The 17,794-nt window shown below is 36.8% G+C and overlaps 1 protein-coding gene across 4 annotated transcripts in view; it reads right to left on the bottom strand.

Moving 5' to 3' along the window:
- The window catches only part of VPS50 (VPS50 subunit of EARP/GARPII complex), a 102,560-nt gene that overhangs the window by 50,099 nt on the left and 34,667 nt on the right, over window positions 1–17,794 (bottom strand). For all 4 annotated transcript variants that reach the window (XM_068934843.1, XM_068934847.1, XM_068934846.1 and 1 more), the window contains 6 exons: window positions 17,343–17,441; window positions 14,545–14,685; window positions 10,511–10,646; window positions 3,557–3,654; window positions 2,412–2,506; window positions 1,551–1,649 (listed from right to left, as the gene is read on the bottom strand). In XM_068934843.1, coding sequence (XP_068790944.1) covers window positions 1,551–1,649; window positions 2,412–2,506; window positions 3,557–3,654; window positions 10,511–10,646; window positions 14,545–14,685; window positions 17,343–17,441 — 668 coding nt within the window. The remainder of the gene's footprint in view (window positions 1–1,550; window positions 1,650–2,411; window positions 2,507–3,556; window positions 3,655–10,510; window positions 10,647–14,544; window positions 14,686–17,342; window positions 17,442–17,794) is intronic.

Here is a 17,794-nt window from a genome sequence, read left to right as displayed (position 1 = left end):
ATTATGACTACAGTTTGCCATATCTATTTAAATTTACCAATTAAATGCAAACAGACTTGAAGTCTGACTCTCAGAGGCACTGACTGCACATAGCCCATACATCTTCTCCCGATAAAGCCAATAGGAATAATAAATAAAGTAGCTCTGAAAAAAATCAGAGCTACAGATTAACTTTCTTGCAGAGGAAGATTAAGGAAAAAGATTCACAGAAAAGCAAACAAATATTTAAAAGCTACATAGCACCATATTTGGTATCATTTCTAAGCTGAAATTTAGCCACTGACAAAACATATTTGAACAGACACTCTTGATTTTCACCAGCGTGCAAGTCTAGAAAGTGGCACAAGTGGGAGGTCTGATACATTCATTCTCTGACAAGCTTTGCTGCTCAGACACACCTTTTTAGAAATGTACCAGCAAATAAAAGTGAATTATGTTCTAAAATCAGCTGGCTGATGTCTTCTGCCAGAAGTCCATTCTAACTTTTCAAAATAATCAACTTTTACCCAACAAAAGGCTCCATGTATGCTTTTGTATTACATTGCTCTTCTATGCTTTCTGAATGACATGACCAGTTCCTTTGAATGCTTTCTCTATGTGGACAGTTCTCTACAACATCACACCACCCAGGAAACCATGTCTGTTAAGCCACATAATCAAAGAACTGAGTACTCCTGGACTCTAAGCATTGCAACTCTATGAAGCTTTTATGCACTAATGAATTCTTAAAAGGGTTAGCTTTTTTTTTTTTTTTCTCCCCAATTAAGTACACAAGGGGAGTGAAAGCCACATTAGCTTGATCCGAAAAGGCAAAACGCTTACAGCTTTTATATAAATCAACCTGACAGATACAGTAAGGACACAGTTGGTTTTGATATTTTTTCTTTTTGAGGATGAAAACATCAGCTAATTAATCTTCAAAATACCCACACTGCATAAGACAGTTAAAATATTAAAAAGTTAACATATTTGAGTCTATATCAATAATATTTCCTTTTATTTTCAAGAGAATGACAAGAAATACTACCTACAAAGAAACACAAATCATAAAATGATCATTTCTATACATATTCCATTGATGTTCTAACTCTATTCTATTTAAAAATAAAATCAAAAAACTACAGTTTCTGATTCCCTATGCTGTTAAATAGGTCCTTTAAACATAAGCAGGACCTCACTGGTCAAAACAGTATTTACTTAGCCAAGCAGGGTATTAGATCATAAAGCAGAGGAGTAAAACAGGCCTAAGTAGATCAAAATAGCTTTTCTAAGTAGATGAAAGCTACTGGAAAAGAAGCATGCAGCAGGCCAGGTGGAAAAGTTGAAAGCGCTCCATTCAGAGGTGTCATGAACTCTCTTCAAATAGTTTTGGCCATAAGAACATACAGCTGCAAGCTCAGTTTCCAGAGCAGTAGATGTAATTCAGTTCGGGGTTCAGAAATGTAATGCCTCAGTGCAGGCATGTTATTCAGTGCCTCTGGAAACCATTTAAAACTAAAACCAACAGAGAGTCATTAAACTGGTCCAACTTCACAGACAGTAGGTCTCACCTGTGGTATGTTTTAAAATAGTTAACGCTTTGTTTTCTGATAGATTCTTGCAAAACTTCAGACTTACTGCCACAAAATTCTTCTCCAACTTGCATCAGCCTATAATGATAAAACACAGTTTAGAATTTAACTACTCAAAATTACCTGAACAATATTGGAGAAAAATCGGACATATTAATACTAGTGTCCAAGCAGAATCACAAGCCTCACTTATTACCAGGAGAGTATACTCATCTCCATAAAACCAGAAGACCAAAGGTAAGTTACAAAAACTACACTCACTCCACAGAAGTCCCTGTCTCATTTCTCCTCCAAATCCTATCACAATATCGCATACACTTAGGAACAAAGAGCCTTAAGCAAAGCAAAACAAATATCTGTTTGGGATCCCATTACATGAGGTTAAGCCATACAGGTCATAGCTTGAATCCATCATTTTATTATCAAAATTATGAAAAAGGATGCAACGCTCCACGGGTTAGTGACACTGTACTCTTTTGCTGCTCTTGACTGAGGAATCCTGTGGAAGCTTTTTGGAATATCTAACCTGTCAGATTTGCACTGCTGAAATCTTAAGGCTGGCCAATACTGAAATCATATCAGAACCTAAGTACTAACTTGACCAGCAAAGCACTTTGTTTCCTCTCACTTTCAAATATATCCTTGGAGCAGGTAGCAAAACCAGACTGACACTCATGCACAGACTCCCACACAAAGAGGAAGCGTTCCTCGTGCTGTATCAGTACATATGAACAAAGCTGACATCAGGGTGTTAACATCAGCCTTAGTCAACCATGCTGTCTTATCAGAACTCAAGTTTGTCCACACGTCGTAACTGGCCTTATGACCACATCAGTATACCTGCTGATAATATCAAGTACAAATATGAAGTCATCATATTTGAAGTTAGACAGGTCTGTTCCCAGAAGATACGTTTTCACTTTCAGTTGAACATCCTACAAAACATAAACATTTCAAAATCAGCACTGAATCCTTGTTAGATGCCTACGCAAAAATATAAGGTTTTGTAATACTTAATACCCTCAAGACGGAAATTAAGGCAAAAGGCTCAGATGCCTGGTTCATTAGTACTTTGTGCTTTGTCTGCACGTTCAACTTCTCTTTGGGATTAAGGGCAGCACTCCATTTTCTGCAGTGCGAGTAATTTCCTGTTGACTTCCTTAACTAGTACCGTAATCCATTTCGTTAATGCTCTACAATGCAATGTCAGTCCTAAACTCTTTACAACCACTGGAAAAAACAGACCTTTCAAATACAGTTCTGCTATGTAAAAGGATTGCAGCTTTATCATTTGAAATTTGGGGCATTGCAAGAAATCAAAGTGATCTAGTAATCAAACGAGGCAGGTTCACAAGCTCTGGCTATACCAGAATGGCTATAGAAGATTATTCTTTAGCTCTGAATTTCAGTACTTCCATTTTCATTTTTCTATTTATTCAGGGGTTTGGAGGGGTTTTTTTGCTGTTGTTTTGTTTTTTCATTTTTCCCTTTCCACACCTCCCACAAGCTATCCCAAGCTGTGGGCAGTTCAGAGATGCTACAGCATACGTAGAAGGAGGGGCCTATGAACCCCTTACACTCCTTGCAAACTGTAACGAACATGAGCAACGGCAAACTAAAATACTAGGGCAGATACAAACTCATTTCAAGAGGCCTTAACTAAACACAGACCCATAAGCAGCATGACTGTGCTAACAGAGAGAAGCGTATGGGAAGAAAGTAGGCTGTGGGGCAGCAGGCAGGTTGAGAGAAGTGGGCTTAGGTCGAGAGTCATAGTATTATGTTTTGGTATCTTGACTAGGTTTGTAAGCAGAGTGACCAAATAGTAACTGAGTCATGGAAAGGAAATGTCCATGGTTTTGACTTATTTGGCTCAAAACAAATCACTTAAATTCCCTGGAGAGATCTCCTTAAAAAGACCAGTAAGAAAATAACTGTATTTTAAATGCTTATTTTCCACTAGGATAAGATAGTAAAAAACAAACCTGCCATATTCGTGAAAGCCCATGTTCCAATTTCTTTTTTACATAGCTGCGGTCAAAACTGTTCTCCTCCGTTCCAATCACATTATTGCCATCTGAAACTGAAGTTGGAAGGTATTACAGATATTTCCAAGGCCTTAAAATGCATTTTAGTTTTGTAGCCATAATGAAACTTCTGCCTTAGCCATAATTATATTATCCATTATGCAATCTCCAGGAGAACTCCATTGCTCTAAACTTTTGAAAGGAATAAAGCACATAAATATGTGATAATGCAAACCAGAGAAATTGATTGCTAGTATGTAAGCAAGATACACCATTCAATAAGATTAAAGTAAGATGAGAGAGTAATTGATATCTCAAATTAAAAAAGGTAAAATTAAATGCTAAAGTGAGCACTGGTTATCCTCTATGATAAGATTCTCCAAGAAACTGCAGCTCTGTAGACAAGAGCGATGAAATGAAAAACTGTAGAAGCAAATTTTTTTTTTTTTGGTTTAAAAACATTGTCTGGCAGTAAATTCAGGCTGCAACCCTGGAACTTCAAAAAAAAAAAGACTACACAAACAATATAGTATGCATGAAATGTAGTATGTATAATATAGTATGTATGAAATATTCACGTTCCAAAAAAGCATTAAAATATACAATAAACTTGTGTCGGGTCCTTGCTCTCCCCATGGAGGAAGTATGTTTTTATTTCTATAGTGGTAACACTTTATGTAATTTGTGACTATACAGCTGTGGTTATACTTGCAATCTGCATGACACTAAGTGCCACTGCAGTCTGCTCCAGTCTACAACTGACCACAGGAAAACTGTCTCAGCAGACTATACATACAGTCTTCCAATGAGCGCAATGATACGAAAACTCCACTGTTCCTGACAACTGGAAAAATTATGTATTATATTTTTTACCTACAGTTTAAATCTCCTAAGTATCAAATGCCCAAACCATTCAGTGATCTGACATGAAAAACTTTTAATCCACATAAATTATTATACTGGAATATTACTAAGAGTACAGCCTTCCTCCCACCCCATCATTCAAAAGGCTGGAAACATAGTAGAATTAAAATTGCCTGCAAAATCACAGCACTGCCATGCCAATCAGACCCGTCTTTCCATCTCTTCTGCAACCCTCCAGCTGTTTTTCAGTGCTTGAAGACTATTCACTCCCTTATTCAAAGACAAACTGATCTCATCTCTTCTACCTATACGCACTGGCTCCCAACTCTCAAAGCCGTTTCTTTGCCTGACTCCTGATCCCAGGATCTACTCTCAAAGAACCTCCTCAGAGTCCCAACCTATCACTCTGCATTTCAATCGGGCTGTCTCCTCCCCGTTGCACAGCCATCGCAAGAACAGAAGTCAAAAAATACAAGAGCCTACAGCAGCCCAGAGAGGTAACTGAAAAGGAGGGGGAAATCTTACTTGGCCTACGCTGAAGCACACTCAGATGCAGATGAAATTTACAGTTTTTCTTTTCAGAACTTCAGTGTTTTTCTCTGTTGAAAACCTACAGTTTGCACATGCTCAAAGACAAAGTAAATGAAAGCAGATCCTTGTGATATCAAGGAAAAGATAATTCTCATGATACTCTGAATAGCAGAGCACTGTCTATAACTTGATCCTATCTAGAGAGCAACTGGTCATGTCCAGTGGACTAAGGCACATCTCTGCCTCAGACTACATTCTTGGGAGGTGGAATCTTTTTTTAAACCTATGGGACTTCAAAACCAGGTAGACACATCACTGCTCTAAAGCAGACAGGACAGTAAGCGGGGGGGGGGGGGGGGGGAGAATAAAATATTTAACAGCTCCTCAGTTACTGGGAGTAGTGTCTCAGCCAGCCCTAACTTGTGGAACACGTTACTTGCAAAAAGATATTCCTACTACCGACAAGGAATCCGGAAGCAATCCGAGACTGACTGGACTTAACAGGATTACATGCATCTTCCATCCAGGGAGACGGCACTGAGGTTGTGAAGCACACTCAACTGTTAAACTGTGAAGCACACTCAACTGTTAAACTGTACAATACTGCCAGAAGGCTCAGGTACAGCTTCGGCCAGCATTTTTTCATTCACAAGTTGATCTTATCAGCATAGACGGAGGTTTCTGAGCAGTGATCCAAAATTAGTAAGGACAAGAATGTCTTCTGCATACTGAATCGCTATCAGGATAACGTTCCCTACAGGGTAACACACTACGAGGACCACAGTGAGTGGTCCGCCATCCCGACTAACTTCATCATTTTCCATTACTATTCTTCATACAGTTTTGTACAAAAACCCTCCTGGCTTAATACCCCTTTCCTCAGGCAAAGTAGCAATTTTTCTCGTCTGACTGTGCCAACCATTGAAGAAGAGTCCAGAACCATCAAGAACCTATGCCTGCCCTCCGTATGCCAGGCCTAAAAGATGGTTTAATCAACAACTAAGTGCTCTTTTCATTTCAAGCCTTCCCCTCAATCCAGATCTGGCAGTCTAGTCAGCTGGATGAGTATCATGTGTCTCTGAATAACTTGATAATGAGCCCAATACAAGACTTTAATCAACCTTCCCAGATGTGTGAAGAACAGACTCCTGCAGCATTGTTGGGACCACTGCAATTTAAAAGGAGAAAGGAAAGAGTCATTCACTGAACAAGACTGTGTATGTTAAGACTGGCATCAGACACTGATGATTCTCTTAAAACTATGCTCTTTTTCGGTGTATGTTTTGACCATACCTTTTTCAGATCATCCAGTGTCAAGGGAACAGTTTCCCTCTGTAACAATCGTTCATCCAGTGACCTGGCTCATTCTACCAGTCCTAGGCTAGTCTCTCTGCGAGCAGAAGAACATAATAATATATCCTCCTTCTCCCCCTCAACTATGTTTTCCACTTTGGACTTTTTTAAAGTAGGTTCCTCAGAACAAGAACTATTTGCATTCTCATATAAATAAAATATACTACAAAAATAAATGTAAACAAAAATATATAAGCATATGAGAAATACAAAAATGAAACTTTCAGCACTTTTACAACTGCACTTAAAATGAGCACATGGAGGGAACAGTTGTTGAGAAGGATGCTGGTATTACTTAATTTTAAGTGGAGCTATTCTGAGTGTCTGAAAATGCTGTTAAATTGTGATACTTATCAAACACTTAAGGACTTTCATCGCTGAGCTAGCGATTATGATGGAAAACATCCGAACGCTACCTGGAAGAACCTTCAAGCCAGCCAAATTAAAATTAGTCTGTCCATGAGGTTGGACGTCAGAAATATAGAAACAGTGCACTATTATATATATAAAATTAGAAGGCAAAAGCTCTGGTATTTTCAGTTGAATAATTCCTCCTCACAGTTAAAAATAAAAAAATAAAATAAAATTGTGAAATTTCGGCTTATATTAGGGATACATATTAAATTTCTTCCAAGCAGCTAAACTGGATTCAACTCTTTCCTGCTTAAAGTCATTGGGATACCTTCTGCAAGTAGACTACGAGAATTCACCCTAGTTATTTTCTCATTTTGAATAAAACATCACTTGATGCAAAAAATAAAAAACTCTAATGTAATTCCATACTGTATTTGTTGCTGTAGAGTACTGGAAAATTTTCCCTCGTGCTCTGGTACTATTGCCAGTTTTGTTAAGAGGTCTTGTTTCCACTCTTTTAATGAGCTGCACTGCACCTAATTTCACACATACAAATGTATGAACTTAAGATAACTATCTTGAATATCAAGGATTGGACAAAGGTCCACAAGAATTTCTATTTTTTCCTTTGAAGAATTTTGAATTTGGCAGAATAGATAAATACTCATGACTTTGTGTAAAGGTAACAAATCAGGAGCATCCACGAGTTATTCTTCTAAATATGTTTTGAATACAATAATTTTTCAGGTTTCCCAGTAATTCTTTAAAATTAGTTAAAGCAGCCTTCAGTCATAACAAAAGCTTTTTCTTTAGTCTTTGCCAGGCAGTGGGGGGAAAAAAAAAATCATTGTAATCCAGCAGGCATTGCACAGAATTTATGCAGTATTATAAAAAGAATGTTTTGAGAAATGGTTGGATTTAAATTTTTGTCTTGCATCATTTTCTTTTTGCTTTTCGGTTAATCTATTAAAGCTATTAATATTGTTACCAACTTTTATCATCAGGATTACACTTGTAAAGTCGGGAGTTTTACATGCTATAGTAATCATGCTGCTGCATTCACTTTTAATTCTTTTGTTAAATTAGTCTTAGGAACATATGTCCCTTACAGCAATTTCACAGACATGTTTACAAAGTGTGAAAACCGAACTGAACTGCACAGGGCCCTGTGCAACCCAGTGCAACTTTGAAGTCTGCCCTGCTTGGAGTAGGGAGGACTAATTGACCTACAGAGGTCCCTTTCAAACTAATTTTTTTTTTTGATTCTGTACTACAAAAATAGAAATATGCTTTGACCATGACTAACTGTGCAAGGAAAAAATTCCTGTACGCAAACCTTACTTTCAGAGTTGCAGACAAAGTTCATTTTAACATCTGTAACAGGCATCAATGATCCCAAATACACGACACACGTGATCGAGATGAAGTGCAACATCCTTTCCATGGTCTATCCAGGACGACTTTTGGATAAGCTACACTAATTACATTGTTAAAATAGACAGAGCTATGTCTTCTAAATTCAGTTTCTCACCTCTACAGCTGATTTTGTGCTCCGTGGTCAAGAGCTGCTTGATCCATTTAAAATGCTTTGCAAGACTGATGATATTAAATGGTGCAATGAGAGGGGAAAAAAATAACAAAAAAATACTAGATAGCTTTGAGTTTTCAAAATGGTAAGAGCCAGATACACATACAATGGTTAGAATCCTGCTTCTATTGCCGCTATCGCAACAGAAGTTTCCAACAGCAACAGCGTTTCATTAAGGGAAGAATTTTAGCAAAGTCTTCTGAACTGCCTCCATGGTTCCTTTAATGCATCCTCCTTTCCATAGTTATTTTACTCTTTGGCTTTAGGATACTATCCAGCTGTTAAATCAATCAATACAGAATGATACTTCCACATACAGGTTTGACAGTCACTGGACCATAAGCATCGACTTTTAAAAAGAATGGACATTTGGTACATATTTATATTCCTTCTGAATTAAATTACACTTGCAAAATTCCCTTGTGTGTGCTATATCACGGTTGAGGTTTTTAAATCATTTTTTAAAGGGATACACTAGTTCAACTATGTTCTAGTTGTACAGTATATTACAGCAAAGCCACAAAGTCCCCAGCAACTTAAAAGCTGAGTCACAGAAGATCTAGTGAATTAGTAGTAAACATGACAAGACACTCCAGCATGCATTTAAAAAGGAACACATTTTAAATGACTCATGTGATTGAATATACCACTTTATTGGGCTTAGTGGTTCCTTTACAATGTTTTGCAGCAAGAACGATATTTCTTTCCTGAAGTATATGAAAAGTAATCACACTAATGGGGACTATTATGTATGGATCTGTGCAAGCAGTCTAGTGTCATAATGTTTTTATACAGTAAACTTTTTATGACACAAAGATGACAATAAAAATAAAAAAGAAAAGGAAATAGAATTACCTGAAGTTATTTTAAACATAAAAGTAAATATTACTGAGACTAGGTGAGGGACTCAAAATTTAAGAGCCTTCCTTCACAGGGTAAATCTCAAAAAATTAAATATTTCAATTCTGAATTTTAATTCTGAAATAGTGAGAAAAAGTTTAATCTGAAATAACACTTTGAATAAATGCACATACAAAAATCTTGTCAAAGCTTCCACGCAATACAGGAAGGACACTGGAGAAAATATTTTCATTATTTTTTCAAGTTTAAAGTAGGAAGACAACCTTTACTGTTGTAAGTTTCATATATTTTAAGACCTTAAAATCTGTGATAAGTCTGACTTCGGAAAGAAACTATGGATTTCAAATACATTTTAGGAACTTTAGTTTTCCAAGATCTGTTCTTTACTTCTATTTCCAGTCTTTTGACAGAGAAATACCTTTTTGTATCTACAGATAAATAAAAGGAAAGCACAATCTTAACTGATTAAATAGTTTTGTATACATTTTAATACCATGAATTTCCTGTACGCCCTCTGCCAAACGCAAGTACCTTGGTTTAATGGGGAAATAGACAAAGTCTCTCTTCAGACATTTTGTATTTATATAACGTATATCCAGTGAAATGTACTTCACAGGACTGACACAGATTAACGTTTTGTGCCTGGGTCATAAAGACAAACTAAAACGATATAAAACAAAACCAGAACTACATCTAAAGTAAAGTGGTCACGCTGTTTCACAGAAAAGATTTCTTTTAAAATAAAGATTTTGCCTTTTTCTGGAAGGGAAATTGTGGCTATGTCTCATTACAGGTTCAGCAGCACAGAAGATAGACAACACTCAGGAGAATGGTCTTCCTTAAAATCATGCATATTATTTATGACAGAATCATACCTCACTGTTTCAGTCACCTCTCCCAGTACACAATCCAGCATCCCAATCTACTAAGCATAACACGCAATGAAAGAGTCAACATCGCTCAAAAAAGTCTGGTTTGTCACCCGGGATTTTACTTTAAAAGAAAAACTCCTAAGATTTTGTAGTAGCCTACCATAGCTGACTTCTGGGTATTTAAACAATATATACCATTTAAAATAAAACTGTTCATACCTTTGGTAATGGCACACATATATATTCATTAAAAGAAGAACATTATCCTGAAGACAACAAACTTTCAATGAGTATTTCAGTCATTACTGCGCGTTATAAACAACAATGCTGAAGGCACGCAAGAGTAAAGATCATAAAGCCATCTACATATAAATTAATGACTTGAGCACAAAAACATTATATGCATTATATATATATATATATATATATATATATATTTTTTTTTTTTTTTCAAATATCAGAAGTTTTATTTCCAAAACAGTTTCTTACCAGAAGATGCAGTTTCTGCCTCATCTTGGTCATGCTTCTCATGCCACTGCATCGTTCGGTAATAGCTGAGCATGACTTCCCAGAGCGCTTTGCAGAGATCAGCAAGGCAAGGAATGTAGCTGTCTGACGTAATATGCTACAGAAGAACAAAATACCACTGTCAAACTATTATAAACCATACAAAAATAAACCATACAAAAACTGCCATACATGTACAGCTGAGGTGCTTGATCTACACAAATTTTCTTTTTAAAAGCATTTGAGAGCTGCCTAATCCCTAATGTCTGCCAGCTAATCAAATACAGTCTAAAAGTGCAAAGTCTACTTGATAGCACCTCATTTTGGATTGACCCACATAATTATCCCTCTTATCTCCATGCTACAGCAAAGTAAAAACAGAAGCAAAACTGTACGTTCTAACAGCGAGCATCTCTCACCAGCAAAGAAGGGCGCAGCCACCCCGGGACACATAGGCACTGCTTCAACCCAATAATACAAATATTTGTACTTCAGTAGCACGTACAAGCCATCAGTGCTTGATGCCCCATTTTACTAAGTGCTGGATAAATGAAGCAGTTAAAGACATACACAGACAAAAAACACAACTCGCCCCTCCCCACACGCTTAGATGACACCTGTCCCACCTCCTTGATCCATCGACTGCTCCGAAGAGCCAACTACAAATTAAGATATTCACTGGGCGAGGAGAATCAACGTTACCAAAAAGGTAAGCGTGCAGTTGAAATTTCTAATATGAAAGTGTCATGTAAAGGGATGCATTTGAGGAGGGCTCTTGCTGGGTAAAGAAAAGTGTGCAAAATACATAGTTCAGTTCCAGAGTGGGAACAATAACACAGTCACCACCGTCGCGCTTGCTGTCAGGAAGCACGGCCTCACAGCTTATAAGCAAGGGCAGACACAGTCCACTTGGGCCAATGTGATTTCAGTTATATTATTCCTTAAATGATATCAGAGCAGTTAACGTTTCAAATTAACAGCACTGCAGAAAACAGGTGACTTCTGCAAGGCTAAAGCGGTTAGCTTTTACCATGTGGACAACTACAGAAGAAAAGCAAGAGCCATTTAATATCCTGACATTTAATATCTAATAGTTAATATCTGGGATGCCTAAGCAGGGGGCTTGGACTAGACGATCTCCAGAGGTCCCTTCCAACCTCAACCCGTCTGTGATTCTGCGAAGTTTGTCCACCAATGACTAGTTCTGTAAATTCAAAATAGCGGGCATTGCTTGCTAACCCCAGCATACATTTAAGAAGATATGAAAGCCTTAGTTATAACACAATACTTCACAAAACAACACCTTCCTTAACCATGGTGGTGTGAACACAACCACTGCAGTAATCAACTAAAGCAAACTGTACAGAGGACAAAATCTTAATCGAAACTATCACTGCTCCGAATTGTTTGCCCATTCACTGATGTACTGTGGCTTTCTAAATAGCAAGTGTTCTTCCTGACAAAGGAATTGCAATGAAACCTTGAAAACTGACTGCATATTAAGTTTAATTGATAATAAACATTAAATTGGATAGATTTCCTAGTAAATGCAGATGCACCACTTAAGCCCCTCATTTTTCAGCTTTTGGATAAAAGAAATTATAAATTGCACGTCTGTATTTTCTACTTAGCCACATTCCCTTGTTTCCGAAGCCTAAACAATACTCCTCGTGGTAGTACATATTGATCAAGCCATTCATATTCTCCTACACTCTGCTTATGATTAAGCACTCATGAAAACTGTTCTTTAGCATTAATAGATGTTAGTAGCAAAAGTATCTGAAAGCCTCATATTAATCATTATGCCTTTTCCGATTCTTTAAAAAACGAACTGTTATTCTGGTTCTGTCCACTATGAAACCACAGCTGTCTCAAGTATATAAATCAGGCATACTGGATACACCAAAAGGAAAAAAACAACCAACCAACCAACACCCCCCCCCAAAACCCCTCAATGTTATCCCTCCCCCCCCCCCCAAAAAAAAGCCACACACACACCAACTATCACTTTTTCCTAAAACAAAAACACCACCTTGATAACGGGGAGTTGATCTACATTGACAGCATTATTGAGACGCATTAATCTCAGACGTATACCTTTGCTAAAGATGGAACAAACAGTGTAACAAGTTTCTCATTTAAACAATAAATCATCCTGCCATTTCAACAGCTGTTTCAGTAATTTCCTCTGCCAACTGGTTAGGTGAAGTTACTGTTAGTGTTTTTCATTGCAGAAGCACCTGGCTTTCACTTGTAGAGATAAACAAAAATAGTTTGGATCAATCAACTATAGGAATATAGTTACAGCCCTTTCAAAAGATGGGATGTTCCTTTACAGTAAGGAAACATTTCCTAGCTCTTTAAATATTTTAATACTACCCCCAAAATACAGAATTACATATTCATGACCAAAAAGACTCATAATTTACTTTTCTAGAAGCTGGTAGATATTAGCTAAATTCATGTAAATAGATCTACCAGATACATCAGTGCTTTTAGAGGTATAAAACAAACTCAGGCTCTGCAGACCACTATACTTCAAGACATACTACAAAAGAAAGGATCACTTACTACATCCCAAGATGTATTTCCTAAATACATAATTGTTACCAATATACTAAAGAAATTTCACTAAGTTCAAAGCAAATTACTGTAGTACTCATACTACATTACCATACTAAATTTGGGACATTTTCCTTTACACAGATGGCCAAATTCCAGCTATTGCAAGCTCAAATAATTAAAAAAGCAGCATCTCATGAGGAAGTACAAACAAGAAACAAAAATCACGAGGTGGTAATGTTACTGTGCGTAAGCTGGCTTTTTCAACTCAAATTTGTCTCAGTGAAGTACAATACCTGGAATCTTACTAATTCTGTTCATTAACAATTATGTCAATTACTCCCTATAAATCAATTTTTCATAACCCATTTCTCTCATATGAAGGCTCTTGGGTTCTGCAAGCCTTTGAAGTAAAAAGGGACAGCACACTCTAAAATGAGATGATTTTCAATGCAGAGGTGTCGTTTACCAGCTGAAACTATGCAATCCCAAGAGATTTAAGAAATGAAAGAACAGAAGACGTACTAGAATACGAACTTTAATCTCCTTGTGACTGTACTTTGAGTTAATAAATTGTGACTGATGGGGGAGGCAGAAGCGGAGTTGATGAAGTAGGAAAGACAGCTCAGTCTCTGAAATATGCTTCCTAAAGAACCTTCAAGATTGATTCAAAACTTGAAATTTTCTTTCTATGTTAAGACCACCTAAAATATCTCATACTCTTCCCTCCATCCCCCCAGAGTTTAAGAAAACCTCTCAGGGGGTAGCAGTAAGACCACAAGTGAAGGAAATTAAAGAATAAACAAAAACCACTAGTTAAGATAGAGCAATTTTTTCTAAGCACAAAACTTCAAAAAAATTTAAGCAAAATACACAGATGCAAGAGGCAACATTTAAATTCTAAATTAAAGACACTGTTGTAGCCCATCCATAATCTGCCCATCATCAGGCTTTCGAATCTCAGTATGATAACCACCCCTTACTTTGATACCAAGAGTGCAATGAATCTACTACAAACTTAATTAGAGACTTCTCATTACTTCTAAGTAAATATTACATGAAACCTTACTGAAACGTAATATAAAATATTACCGAAATTAGGCATCTGAGTCTAAATCCATGATAATAAAGTTCAGGGCTTATACTGATCCCAGTAACTTCCTTCAACATATGAGTTGAATTAACGGTCTCCTATTCATCTCCTATGATTTACTTTGTATTTATCTAGACAGCGTGTGCACTAACAAAGTGCTAAGAATCAGTTTAATCAAAATTAATGTTACGATGTGAATAACCATTCTCTCAATTAGTCTACGAATTCTATCAAGACACTATAGTAACTGCACAGCTATTTTAATAACTGAATATTTAGTGATATAAGGGACACTTTACATCACAGTGGTAAAATTCAGATTCAAAAATATACACATATGCAAAAAAAAAAAATCACATACCGTACACAGATCTTTGTACTGTAGCTTCTGAAACTTGGTGTCTGTGTTTCCTGCACAGAGCTCCACATATCCAAGGACTACTTGAAACACAGTGTTGTGAATGGCTTGAGTGAAGTGCATATGTAGCTGGTCCATTGCTGTCTGAAAGAAAAGGAGGAACATAAAATCAAAGAGGCGGATTCAATTTGTCATATGTCATAGCCTTCTGCTTTAAGTTTCTTCCTCGTACTGGAAATGGGAGACTAAGTATGGCCTCCAATCTTCATTTGAAAAGAATCTAACATAAGACTTAACAATATTAAAATACAGCAAGGCAAAAGAGCTCAGGTGTTACTAGGAAAATCAGTTTCCCCTGCCTTCCTTCTTCTATAACTGATCAGTTTCCTGACTTTATCACTAGTAAAAAGCCATTCATTCATCTTCACATTCACCGAGCAATACATCAAAAAGCACTTGGTTGAGATCAATGCTATTTTCCCCACTGGAAACACTTCCAACTAAAAGGAAAATATTTCCTTTTTACTTAAGGAAACTAAAACCACAAATTAAAAGTCTTTAATACATTCATTTGGCATACTGATTTCCTTGAAGGACATAATGCTTAAGTATTACAGACAGGCTTACTAATGGACTTATTAAACCCTTATTCACAATAAAAACAAAATATAAAATTTGTTTAGCAAAGCTTACTTTCTTCCAGAAAATCAAAAAGGATAGTTACATGTATTAAAAAGTAATATTATAATCATATAAGCTTTTCTATAATCAAGTCTGAGTTTCAGGTCGGGCTGTTTCCTGAATTAATCCTTTTTAAGAAATTGAACATGACATTAGTCCATTTCAGACAGCCTGAAACTTCTCATTGTTTCAAGATTTGCTAATATTCAGTATATATGGCAGAAAAGAATTGACGAAAAAGTATTTTATATTCTGGAATGTAAGTTATGAGGTCCTGCAGATTTCAAAGTGTTCGGTTTCACTACTTGCTATTTGATATTCTTCTCAGCTACTGGCAAGAGAACTTCATTTCTGCCATAAGAAATGAACAAGCAATTCTGCTTCTATCCAATTCAAAACAGAATTGCAAATAAACATTATTTTACTACCAGCTAGTCCTAACTTGAATCAGTCAGGCAAAGATAACAGAACGACAAATGAAAATAAGAGATTGAGTACTGAAGTTTCTCGTGAATTTGGTTAATGACAAGGGGTCAAAATGGGAGAGACTTCAATAATGATGCAATTAAATTTTTTTGCAGAATAAGTTCAAAGTGCATCCTTTAATAATAACAAAAGAAAAGCCAAAAGCAAGTCACACTTCCACGAAAAGAGAGAGCAACTAAAACTGTGCAGTAACAAATAATACTGCTCTTTTGTTTTGTTCGGAAACTTAGTTTCTCTTCAACAACAATCTGCCTTTCTCAACATATACACTAGAGTTCAAAGCAGCGCATGTATTACATCTGCTTTTAAAGTTTCTGATTCAATAAATAAAGAGACTGCATACAAACTACTAGCAAAAGAAAAGTCTAATCGATCTGCTCCTTGATGTTAGGTTGCAGGCTTCAGGCATTCCAATAATTCTGCACGTTTTTCAAAGCACAGAAAGAGAAATCAATTCATCTTCTACTGCAAAGTTACACTGTTATCACAGTCAAGCCACAGAAAGTGAGCCCAACTTTGCTTGAAAGGTTCTAATTAGAAAGAAACAGATGAACAAAAGTAAAAACGATTAAAAGCAAAACCAAAAAAATGCATCTTAACATCAGCCACACTTCTGAATATTGGCAAACAACATTAAAAAACCAAAAAAGAACGAATGTAGTTTTTTTCCTGTCTTCAGAGAAAAGGCACCTGGATATGATCTTTAGCAACTAAAACTTTCTGGAAGAATCTGCTCTCTAAGCCAGGACATAATTGTCACACTGGCACCAGCATGCTTAGCCTCACCTTGTCAAATGTGGTTGCTGGTAAGAACGGCCTGCAGGACTCCCTCCCCTCCGAACCCCTTTTGCCTTCACAGCATCTGGGTGGTAGCTCCCCCCCTTAATATTTGGTTCAGAGCACAAAGGGTTCACCATGTCCCCAGAGAAATCACTCAAAGCCTCAAGACAGACATCAGCAAAAGAGAACTGCATCCTACAGGCGAGTTCAGACCTACTGCTATTTACATAAAAGGCTATAAGCTCACAGAGGTATAATTTTTAGGACATATGCACAACAGAACCCTGACGTGCCATATTGCATTTTGCTGCCCGTTCCCCCCACCCAAATCTCCTTTCCTCAAAACTCTTCATTCCTGTCATATTTGAGTACAATATAAAATGTGACTGCATACTTTAAGGTGCAGGCTGTACACAACTCAGTAATGTGGACCTAGCTAAAAAAGAAAGAAAAAGCACTCACATGCCCAAATACATTACATGCAACACTATAAACACAACCGAAACATGGATTTGTTACAGTTAAACCATGTCTAACAAACTCTATGTCGTAGTATTAAATGGTTTATCCATTGTATGAACTGAATGAAAAAATAAAATAGGACTAGGTACTTAACGACTAGCTAACAAGGCTTCTGAGAATTTGCCTGTACAACTTAATGACATAATTTTTACTTCATCCCTGTAAGATATTCAGGGATTACTGTCAAAATAACTGAGCATTATAAAAGCCCTCATAAATACACTCAGCAGGATTCATCAGCCTTCGTCTTCCAAACTTCCACCACAGTACTCAAAGCTTCACATTGTTACACCGTGACTTATACATGACTTATACAGAGCATGAATACTAACCTGTGTTTTTCCAAGTAATCTGTAAGCTTGTTGAACCTTGGTGTAATGATTGATATCAAAGTTCTTGCATATTTTGGAGAGTGCTACATCCAATTGTTCCTATATAAACAAAGACAAAAATATGTCAAACGTTTAATAAAAAGTCAAGTAATAAATTACTTAAAACACCAGCAAATGAGTAAAGGATGTTTATTTAAGCAATGCCGGCAATTATGCCTGTAAAGCAGCCAAGACTGTACACTATAGCACTATTTTCAGGTGCTCAAACGTTACTTCTTTCAGACTAAAATACTGCAGGCTGCAATTCTATTTTTTTTGGTCAGCTAAATGGCTCCATTATTTCCAAGAACAAGGACAGTAAAAAGTGTACTGCTTTGCTAAAGTCAAATTCCACGGGGCATTCACTTTGAGAAGGTCAAGCACCACAATATGGGAGAGCTTAGACTTGTAAC

This window comes from Struthio camelus, chromosome 2, assembly GCF_040807025.1.
Source record: "Struthio camelus isolate bStrCam1 chromosome 2, bStrCam1.hap1, whole genome shotgun sequence".
In the NCBI taxonomy this organism is placed as follows: Eukaryota; Metazoa; Chordata; class Aves; order Struthioniformes; family Struthionidae; genus Struthio; species Struthio camelus.
Note: the sequence above shows the minus strand (reverse complement) of the source record. Positions and strands in the feature narration are given on the sequence as shown.